This window comes from Etheostoma spectabile, chromosome 19, assembly GCF_008692095.1.
Source record: "Etheostoma spectabile isolate EspeVRDwgs_2016 chromosome 19, UIUC_Espe_1.0, whole genome shotgun sequence".
Classification (NCBI taxonomy): domain Eukaryota; kingdom Metazoa; phylum Chordata; class Actinopteri; order Perciformes; family Percidae; genus Etheostoma; species Etheostoma spectabile.
Window position 1 is genome coordinate 13,790,244 of NC_045751.1, and position 11,611 is coordinate 13,801,854.

Below are 11,611 nucleotides of genomic sequence, written 5' to 3' on the forward strand. Positions count from 1 at the left end.
GTGTGTGTGTGTGTGTGTGTGTGTGTGTGTGTGTGCGCGTGTGTGTGCGTGTGTCTGTGTCTGTGTGTGTGTGTCTGTGTCTTTGTCTGTGTGTCTGTCTGTCTGTCTGTCTGTCTGTCTGTGTTGTGCAGGTTTTCTTTTCTGCTTTAGCTATGTGTTTTTGGGCTGTAGCTGCTGTGGAGTTTGGTTGGTCGGTATTGGTTGCCGTGGTTATGCTTTATTTTGCTGTTAAAGTGTCAGGTAAATTTATTTCTGTGGCCTAGCGTTAATACTGCAATACCGCTTTGTCCAAAGCTCTTTTTTTGGTCAATTTGGTAATTGTCAGCGTTTTGTCCTCTTTCTGGTTAGCTAGTTCTTGTAACCCTATACTAAGAAATATGGTTGTTTACCTATAATTGATAATCAGTTGTATGCCCAGGCTGCAGTCGTTTAAATTTGCAGCTAAGTCTACTCAGAGTAGGCCAGCTACATTTGAACTGACCTTGTATATTTTTACACAAAGTAACTTTTACTTGAGTGCAATGTCTAACAGTACTTTTGCTTGAGTAAAATATTCTGGTAGCCTACTCTTTCCCCCTTGAATAGTCGCACAGTAGCTAGCACAAGTTACAATTTGAGTCATCCTAAGCTACTATTTCAGACCAAGTAAGACAGTACCTACTGGTGCAGCAAAACCCCACAGTGCATTGAAAAAGATTGCATTTTAATGCTTATGAATTTAACTTTTCATTTGTAAGAGTATGGTTGTTATTTCTTTCTTTCAAGAGGTACATAGTTTTACTTTAAAAGAGCTTGAAGTTAAATTGTCATCTCTTAATTTGTGCAAATACCAACTAATATAAATTGATGGCCTTTTTACTGCTTACTTTTACACACTTGACATGGCAGCTTAGTGTACATTTAACTTATGCAAAGGCACACTGAGAGGCATAAAAAAACATTTAAGGCTCCACTTTATTCCACAAATTATAGATTTATAGAGCAAGCAGCGATGAAAGCGCCCTCGCTCCTCCTTGAACTTCAGGGTTACTGGCGGATGCCGCTCCTTGTGGCCGTGCATTTGCGCGGCACTCAGACACTGCAAATCGTCACCGATGAATAGGGAACTCTGCTGAGTTCAGTGATATCTCACGCATACAGCTACATTATACAGTTCATTACATGTGAAAGGGGGCGTGACTAAATCATGGGGGCCGGGCCAAACCATGACCAATGAAATTGAAGTCTGCTGCTCTGGGACCGTGTCTCAGTGTATTGTTTGTAATTGTTTGTACCTGTAAAATAAGAATATAAGACCATCAGATAAAATCTCTTGGAGGAGTTTGTTAAAGTATGATGTGGAAATGGCCAAAATCACACTTAATTTGAATTTTCAGATCAAAATGGTGGACTTCTTGTTGGGTATAGGGTATGGCTCCCATAAGCTTTTTTGTACATCTTGACATGCTACATATTTGTGCCTTGTTTTGTGAGTTTACGTTAAACGTACTGTACTTCAGGGGCTCAATTTAAGTTTTGTAGGGGGTACTAGCGAGCCATTATTGTGCGCCTATTCCCGAAACCCGTAAACTACGTACGTTTTCACCAGGCTTGATGCGACCGCCAATTTTGGAGAGTTTTTTTAATATGTTAAGCTCTTCAAATAATGGATTCCTTTGCACACACAAAAAAAGAATTCCTTCAGTTTCAATAGGGCCTTCACCACTGTTGGTGCCTAAATATGCTCTGTCCCATTTCCTGCAGATACTACAACTTAATATGAAAGGTTTAACGGGTCTTAAACTACCTGATTCAGATCCTGAGTGTAAATAAAAGCCTCAATCAAAATAGGCTTAAAATGTAAAATTGGTGAATCTCAAAAAACAGTTTGAAGCATGGCTTTGCAGAAAAAAGTCTGTTCTATCTAGCTTTGGTTGTGAAATTAAAGTAAATAAAACTTACTCTTACTGAGCAAACAGTTGTCATCAGAGACTAAAAATTGCAGTCAATCTGCTCTGATGTCCATGGACGCTGCGCCGTGGAAGCAGGAAGATGTCACTGTTGGGCGCCTGTGAGAGCAATGCAGTGATTCATTGTCTCTTCTTCACAGGCCTTAATCACACATTCTTAATTCTCCCACACACAACAACGCAGAAGAGCAGATGGTTAGTGATTAATGATGACTATAGGTGAAGAGTCACTCTCCTCTATTATTCAGAGCAGACTTCATGCCACACAGTTCACTATTTACTGTTCTCAGCTTTATGATGATAAGAGTCTGGAGTTTAGATCAACTCCCATTAAGTGCACAATGACAGGCTCATTATAGATAATTTATTGACTGTCTCCTGTGAATGCTATTTTCTACATTCATTTTGCACTTTTGTTTCAGGCATGGCATTTCTATATGTGGAAAAACTTAGTTGCACTGCTGAATCTGCTTAAATGTCAAAATGTAGGACATTTTTGATCTGATATTGTGGAAAATGTAATGAAACTCATTCACAAAACTCATCCAAATGAGGAAATATTCACTCTTCAGATGCTATCAATTGGTAATTTTAGCGATTTATATGAAGTGTGACATTAACATTATTTATATATTATTGCAACACATGGACATTAAACTTGCAGACTTAACAGGCTCAGGGAAACACTCTCATACACTTCTTAGGCTGGGAGTCCAAACCCCCCCCAAGGGGCCCCAAGATAAATATGAGGCATCTTAAAATGAATAAGTGGATAAGATTGTATTTTTTTTAATGACTTCCCTCTGTTTTGCTTCTCCCTGGGTAAACGCTGTATACTTTCAGCTCAGAGCCGCTAGAAATCCTGCAAATCCAACAATCTGTGAGGGGAAAAAATTAATCCTTGTTTGAACGATTCAGTGTTTTTCAGTATGTCTTGTACATTTTTAACTGATGGCATATTCTATATTATAACAACTTTTCTTTAATATTAACTGATTTTTTGGCCACTTTGTGTCAGCAAAAGACTAACATATTATCACCTTAAAGTTATTATGGTTAGTGTGTAAGCAAACAGTTGCCATTTACACAGGCAGCTGTTATGGAGCAACATAAGCATTCATTTGGATTTATTTCCATGTCCACCTAATACGTCTAATATTGTGTCCTTTTAGCTCTGTTTTTGGTCTCTACCAACTCCTGAGAGAAATATCTGGCTCGTTAGCTGTTAGGTGGTCGACTTTGTTCAACAGCTAGTTGCTATTGTTGCTGGTTTGGCCGGTGCTGGTAAGGTAGCGTACAGGGAGTTTATCACAGCTGGAAATAATGCTGATGAGAGCAGTGAGAGTGGACAATGACAGGAACGCTGCTGGCTGTAAAACCAAGACAGCTTAAAGATGCTAAAACGCTTGATAGAGCTGAGGGGAACTGCAGTGATAATTATCCTTGAGTTTGTCATTACAAGCAGAGCAACCACTTTCACATTATGTGTCAAATAATAATGGTCAAATAATACTTTGACCATTTATAAATAAAAAAACATTGACTTTCTTCAAATCAGCTTTATATTGTGTAGTACTATTGCATATCCCATTCATTTTATTATATTTCATAACATTACACAACTAACTACTACATTTTCTGCTCACCTTTATTTTTTGGAGACATGCAAGCTGTTTTTCTCAGCTTTTTTATTAAATGTGACGACATTTTAATGGACTTATCCACACACAAAAAAGAAGTTCATTGACGAGGGAGTTTAGAAAAAAAAAAGAAGAAAACACCCAGGCATTGCACAAATCCTCGTCATTTTACAGAGAACTTCCTCACAAGACTCTTCTGAGGTGTAATAAACTTTGACATTTAGAAAAAAAGGAATCGGGGCAGGGTTGTGTGTGTGCGTGTGTGTGTGCTTGCTTGCGTGTTTGTGTGTGTGTGTGTGTGTGTGTGTGTTGTTGTGTTGTGTGTGTGTGTGTGTGTGTGTGTGTTGTGTGTGTGTGTGTGTGTGTGTGTGTGTGTGTGTGTGTGTGTGTGTGTGTGTGTGTGTGTGTGTGTGTGTGTGTGTGTGGGTGTGTGTTTGTGTTTGGTGTGTGGTGTGTGTGTTTTGTGTCTTCAGCTATGTGGTTCAGATTCAGGAAGTGAAAATTTAGATGGCTGCTGTGTGTGTGCAGAGGCACAGGGATTCAGTGCTGACAAGGAAACATAGGTGCACAGGGTGTGTGTGTGTGTGTTTGTGGGGGGGGGGGGGGGTGAGTGAGACACAATAGGGAAGAGGAAAACGATGAGGAAATAAAACAGGATATAACATCTACTCAAAATCTGACCTTTTTTTTCATTTGAAAACATGAATGTTTTGTTTCATTTAAAGCCACTCCGTTTGCTGCAGTAAAGTGCTGAGGAGAAGCCAATGCGGTCCATCCACAAAAACTACTTATAAACAAGAGTGGGAGTGCTGAACCCACTGCTAGAAATACAGTGTTTGTATTGTCGCATTGAATATAACAGAAAGCAGCAACATATGAGAGAATGAAAGGAGTTTCATTTCTAAAAAGAGAGTTAAAAAAGAAGTGACTAACAACGTGACTGAGAAACTTTTTCAGAACAACAATCAGAAGATGTGATGAATATTGAATTTAATTTGGATGTTATGATGTCAGTCTTCTTAAATCATGTTCTGGGTGAACACTCGATTTTGATTGGCTGCAGGGTGTCCATAAAAAAAGACAACCACTCATGGAGTTTGGGTGAAACTGACTGTTAACCGTTCTAAATGAATGTACTTCAAAGGGAAGGAATGTCTGTTATTACCAACACTGTGTGGGGCTTCAGAGCTTCGTCCTCTTAACACCGCAGGATGACGCTAACACACAAGCTGCAAGAAGTAAGATGCGCTATAGCTGGCCAAAATAACGATATTATATCGATATCGTGATATGAGACTAGATATCGTCTTAGATTTTGGATCTCCTAATATCGTAATATGCCATAAGTGTTGTCTTTGCCCGGTTTTAAAGGCTGCATTACAGTAAAGTGATGTAATTTTCTAATCTTACCAGACTGTTGTAACTGTTCTATTATTTGCAGTTACCCACTTAGTCATTATAGCCACATTACTGATGATTCTTTATCCAAACTCTTGTGTACATAATTTGTGAAAGAACCCATAGTCGTCACTACAATATCGTTGCGGTATGGATATCGAGGTATTTGGTCGGCGGCAACGGAGCAATCACAAACTACACATTGCGGATAATTACTCGTGAAAACCCTTATATTGTTTTGGGGACAGTGATGTGGCTGGATAGCTAGCTTGTCTTGTTGTGAAACATACTGTCAATTTACATGTACTGATTGCCAACTGTACACAATGTTATTGCCTTTGAATCTTACAAGCATAGCGTTAGCTTTCTGGCTCGTAGCTAAGCTGAAGGGTTCTATTAGCTGAGCGGACAATAAATATCTCCCGTTGCTAAGAGTGGCAAGTCGTATCCAAGGTCCTACCTATATTTAGTGTCGCTGTGAACAGCATTTGCATTGCATAAGAACCTTATGGGATGGGAATGATTGTTCCAGGTATTAGTCAAATTCTCAGGCGTGACCAGAGAAACAGAGTTAATGTACGGAAAAACTTTAGATTTTGATTGTAAAACGAATAGAAATAGAAATTAATGGTTTAAAAGAAAAATGTTTTTGTCAAGTGACCATTGTATAGTTGGGTTAATGCCCTTTGAGGTTTCCATTGTCAGGTATTGATGAACTACAGCGGAGGCAAAAGCGTCACCTAGGGGTGGGAATCTCTTGGCACCTCACGATTTGATTCAGAGGCCCACGATACGATTCTAAACCGATTATCGATGCAACAATTCTTTCATGTATATTTCCATGTGCGATTTTTAAAAATATACACATAAATCTGAGTTTGTTACACGGTTTGCTAATCACTTCCTAGACAAAACAGCTAGACAAAGCTTAGATTTTGAGATATCAAGCATTTGTCACACACAAGTTTTAATGAAATATTTTGTCTACTGAGGTTTTAATTTTTTGTTACTTTTGGCCATTTGTTTTTTTTCTCTGCACTCTTGCCTAAACTCTAAGTTGTTGTCCATTATCCCATCCACTTTAAGTCACTCTGTTTTCTGATTTGTACCTGTTTTTAAATAAAAAATAGGTTATTAACTTTTCAGAATCGAGCATCAAAACGTTGTAGAGAGAATCGTGATGCATGTAATAATCGATTATTTCCTCCCACCCCTAGTGTCACCCATGAATACCTGACAATGGACACCTTGTCAGGCATCAAACCTTACGTATAACCCAGACCCATGGGTGCAGGTTGGATCTTTTTCATGGTACTTTAGTGCTGTGCGTTGGTCAGGTTTTCCATTGCTGACTATAAGAAATTTATTCAATTTGAGTTATGAAAGAGCAAATGGCCAAATACCTGCAAAACCAATAACAATTGCATTGTCAGTTGTACTTTATGTTTAATGCCAATTAGAAAAGTTTAACCATGCTAACATGCTAAACTAAGGTAACATGGTAAACATTATACCTGCTAAACATCAGCATGTTCACACTACTGTGAGGAAGTAGACTGTCCTCAACATGCTCACAAGACTGTACATTATTTGTGTATCATCAATACATCAGACTGCTGCTCATCAACACCTTGTATTGCTATAGGCACTAATCGTAATACTATACTAAGACTTTTCCTGACAGAAAATCCCAAACAATCAATTCAAAATTGGTGTAATATTTAATATCAACTTTTATTTACACTATAGCTTTGGACGTACAGTATGAGGACTAACCGTCAATTAAAAATGATCTTATGATTTAGACAGCTTGGAAGTGATGGTTATTGGGACATCAAACAGATAACAACAAAAAAAGACAGACCCAGCTATATTTAAACCTGTATGTACTTTCCAAAAGTCAAGCAAATACTATACACAAATACCTTACAATCAAATTTGACCTTATAAAAGAGCACAAATTCACATCCAAATTATTTAAAAATTTAAAAAGTAAAAAAGTGTGATTTATACAAAGTATTTAAAGAAGACTTGAGCAAGACACTCAGACACACACTGTATTGTAAAGATCATAAAATTAGTATAACCAAGAATTTTTTGATACATCAAATGTCGCACACAAACGCTGCATTGTATAAAAAAAATCATTGACATCTCATGTCGGCTGTTTATAGTGTCGAGATCTGACGCATTCAGACGTGCTCTCAGATTCTTGAGGCACCGGTGATATAAAAGTGGAAGGTGCATGCACAGCTTTACTGTCAGTCTTATAAAGAGAGTGTAAGCACAATTTATTACATGATACGAAGGCTAAGATGAACAGCCAAGTATTTTTCTGGTAATATGAAGCCCATTATCTACAGAACAGCTTCCATAACATTTGTTCTCCTTGGACACATTCATTTCATCCATTTCGGTTCTTGACTTTAATCCAAAAGTCATGTGTTTTGCGTTCCAAAACAGCACAGCTGTCCAGTCAACAACAAAAAAAAGCCATAACAACTTCCACAAATGTTTGATTTGTCTGTCAAGTAGACATCTTTAGGGGGAGGCTGTGGAATGATGTGATGCCCAGACTGCTCATGACTGTTTTTACCATGTAGAAGGAAAAAAAAAACACTCATCCATACGAAGGAAAGTTGTTGTTCTTAGATGAGTTTGTGTAAAAAAAAAAAAAAAGACAAAGAAATTCCACAATTCAGTTCACTTTAAAGATGCTGAAGATGTGAGGCGAGGCTGAAGGATTGCCCAGAGTATGGAGTCTGAAGGACGAGCCCGTGATGGCCTGCAGCTCCGTGCCTTTGTCCAGTCGCAGGAGGCCGGACACCTGGCAGGGCTTCAGGAAGTGGAACGGGTGCGGCCCGGCGGACGGAGTCGTCCCATAACCCTCCATGCACTGCAACTTCTGAGGCCTCTGGCCTATGGTCACCACATCCAGCTTCACATACTGAGACTGCTGCTCGTTGAACAACACCTGAGGGGACAGAAGACATGTTAGCAGAGACACTAGGAGAACTTGTTTTCTCAACTGCTCAAATGAAAACTAACCAGACTACATCAGGATTTCCAAGGTCCCGCTATTGTGGTTCTTTTTCTTTCTTTCTTTTTTTCTTTCTGACTAGATTTTCTCCAGACCTCCTTGTCAACTTAACAAGAGCGAGGTCTGGCTACATGAGATTACCCAAATCCTGATATGCACCTCTCAATGAAAACATGATACGCACCAGTACAGTGTGACTGGTGTTTGTTCAAAATAAAAAGGCGTTTTTTTATGAAGTCGCATTAGGTAACAAATCTTAGAAGTGGTGACTTTGCTGATTCACTGCAAATATGAAACCAATATTAGGTTTCTTCACCACTTTACCTCAGAAAAGTAAGAAAACCAATTTTAAAAACAAACCCATTTTACTCATTTTGAATTATTTTTAATCAAATTTAAACTGCATGTTACTTTTAAAAGACACTTCAAAGACAATTGTTTGAATTGTCCAGCACCTAAGTTTTGGTTCAGAAAACAAAACCTTCCTTCAATCACATTGAGGAATACAATTGGACAAAATGGTCTCATCTCAACCATATGACGACTTTGACTGCATACAGTTCAGTTTTTTTAATTAGCAAAGCTGTTGATTTCAATTAGGAAATTTGAAATCAGATCACAGAATCCGACCAAGCCAACATTCAGTACCTGACAGTTTTTGATACAATGTGCCATGTGTGGGGAACGTGACAATGACGAGAGTGACGGTGGTGTAGTTTGTCAATAAACTACAACTCCCAGCATAAACTCACCTGGCAGAACAGGAAGTAGACGCCCGCTTTCTCCACAGTGAAGGTGCCTTGTTCCTTGTTGTACCTCACCGCTTTGCTCATATTCAACGTCCTCTCTTCCCAACCCTTTATCACACCACCCTCTCCCACTGACACACACACACACACACACACACACACACACACACACACACACACACACACACACACACACACAAAGATTAACCATCTCATAGACAAAGATTTCACAGATTATCTTCCAGCTTTCATTTTTATGACTCTTACCTTGCTGAGAAGAGACTTTGGTTACTGGTGGAAAGTGAGAGAGACATTGAGAAAGAAAAGGGAAAGTCAATTAAGATTTTATGAGTGCAATCGTATAGGGGTATATGATTGAAACCACTTCAGCAGATGCTACACTAGACGCGAATGAGGGATCTGCCAAGCCACTTACTCTCAAAATGAGACGCCGCTTTCTTTCCATTTCCATTCCTCCCTCGCAGCGCCCCCCCTTCAGAAGGCAAGGAGAGACAGAATATGAATGGCAGAGAAAATACGTCTGTGGTTGTTTGATAAAACAATCATTCCAATCTGTATCTGTCTAATAACATGGTGTGTTAATTTGAAACCATTAAGATTTAACCTGGCTCTTTTTTAACGTGGTTAGCAGATGGGCAAAGGATTTCCTGTCATCTGCTTAAATATATTTCCTCAAACTGTTATTTTCAGTCGAAAGGGTGTGCGTCTTTTTTTTTTTTTTTTTTTTTGGTCTGTGGGGGCTAATCTTAGTGCCAGCTGGTCGCAGTCATCTAGAAAATCCAGAGAAATTAGAGAGATGGAGTAAAGGAGTAGGGAGAGCTGTGTGTGTAGGGGAGGTTGGACAAAGACAAGATAGACAGGGGAAAAGTGAAAGCATTAAATGTAGCCTCAGAGACAAAGCTAAGAACACTGAATGAAAGAAATGAAGTGCCGGAAAAAGAGAGTCAAAAAGGTCTTTGGCTGCTCTGTGACCCAAAAGAAGTCGATTAAGAACAGAGTGAAGCAACAGCTACAGCCCCTGCTCGGATAAATACAATAAATAAAACAACACTAAAGGGTCAAAGCTGCAGAATGCCTGCTCTTGTTACTCTCAAAAGGTTTATTTTAGCTTTGCAATCTGGCCTACAGGGAGCGATTTCAGACACAGATACAACTTGAATACTGTATGTATGAACTGAGAAATGCATACTTTATGTTTTGAGACTGGGCAGCCAAACACCGGGGCCCCCGCCATCATACAGGAATATTAAGTCCCTACTAAAATAACTCACAGGTGGGTGACCCTGTAGGTTTAGGATTTGCTATGGCTGAGCGTAAAGCCCTCAGGCTGGCCAGAGTTTCCTGACTTAAGCTGTCAGTCATCGGGAGAGAACATACCAGCAGTGTCCTGTTGAACCGCAGCACCGCGGTGGTCAACTTTCCACAAACTGGAAAAAGCTGCTTTTTTTTATTCCCATTGATAGCCATGAATTTCTAAAACACTGTTTAATGCATTTTGGAAGGCAAATGTTTGATATCAGTTACTAAAGAAAAAAGCTAATATCAGCAGGATTTATGTAGATATTTTGGCGAGACATGCAGCTCTTTAAATGAATCCTTTTGTCAAATTTGGACATTCATCCCTCGACTAAATTCCAGTATAAAAGTGTCTGAGGGTTCACTCTCGGACAAAATGTGAACAATCAGGCTATCTTGTGATGGTGACGTAAGCAGGGGTTATAAATACTGCAATGATAGGTCATCAAATATCACCGCTTTCACAACAAATCTTTGTCAGTCGTGTGCTCGTGCGCGGGGGTGGGGGTGGATTTCATTGCCCAAAAGCGTGCAACAAGGCCTCGCTCCCGCGCCAGCTGGTTTTCTGGGGTTCGAGCCGTTCTGGTCAGACCTGTAATTTCTGAAACATTCATCCAACTGCCTACTTTTTCCTGTGTCAACTTTTAGCAGCGGGTTGTGCCTGCGGCCCGCTAGGCCTGACCAAAGTGGCATGTGGGCCAAGACTGGCCAGCGTTTGTGTTAAATGTTCTCCCCCCCAAAAAAAAAAAAAAAAAAGCGAGCACAGTTGGTAAGCATTGTGTCTGTGGTGATTTGGGGCGACTAAAAAGCACAAAACTTCTAGATGCTGGTGGTGCTGAAGTTAAGAAAATGAAGCTGTGGAAGACTTTGGATTTTAAATACCATCTCTCTTCACGCGCTGCCCCACCAGCAGCTCTCTCTTCTCCAGAATTAGCTGAACAATGGCCTTCCTCTGTGTATTGACCTGTTGAAAGAGAGAGAGAAAAAACACACTATTAACAAATGTCCAATAAGTTTATTATGACTTTTTTCTGGCACAGATCCTACGCAGCCTCATACGGCCTCTTCCAGCCAGCCAGCCACATAAACAGGCTCGTCTTTTCCAGTATCCTGCCCCTGCTGCCATGCTCGCTTTAGAATAGGTCTACCACTTCCTCAGAGACTGGTTGCGACACCTAATGCATGTTTTTAGTGCTTTGCATTCCTCACATCTTTACTCCTCTTTCTGAGAAAAGGAATGAATTTTGTCAAACCAGCAAAGTTTTAAACCCTTGGCTTGGGGCCCACTGAATGACCCAAGGAAGCCCATATGAAGTAAGAGGAATAGCGGCTCAGATAGTGTGTTTAAATTTACTACTACTGTGAAAATGGAGGCAGCGAGTTGCTCTTCGATCTCCAGACATTCACTCACTGGCTCTCATCAGGAGTTGGCCAACAGTCAAATGGACAGAACGGGGCCCCTTGGGAAAGGCTCCAGCATCAACACTCCACGTGTCCCATTTGTGTGTGTGTGTGTGT

At 39.9% G+C, this 11,611-nt stretch overlaps 1 protein-coding gene across 1 annotated transcript in view; it reads right to left on the reverse strand.

Annotated features, from left to right (window-relative positions):
- Positions 1 to 6,689: 6,689 nt before the first annotated feature.
- The window catches only part of tnfsf12 (TNF superfamily member 12), a 6,444-nt gene continuing 1,522 nt past the window's right edge, over positions 6,690 to 11,611 (reverse strand). The window contains exons 2-6 of the mRNA XM_032544050.1: positions 10,976 to 11,057; positions 9,213 to 9,269; positions 9,044 to 9,067; positions 8,780 to 8,907; positions 6,690 to 7,961 (exon numbers count right to left, since the gene is read on the reverse strand). Of these exons, the coding sequence (XP_032399941.1) occupies positions 7,686 to 7,961; positions 8,780 to 8,907; positions 9,044 to 9,067; positions 9,213 to 9,269; positions 10,976 to 11,057 (567 nt within the window). The 3' untranslated portion in view covers positions 6,690 to 7,685. The remainder of the gene's footprint in view (positions 7,962 to 8,779; positions 8,908 to 9,043; positions 9,068 to 9,212; positions 9,270 to 10,975; positions 11,058 to 11,611) is intronic.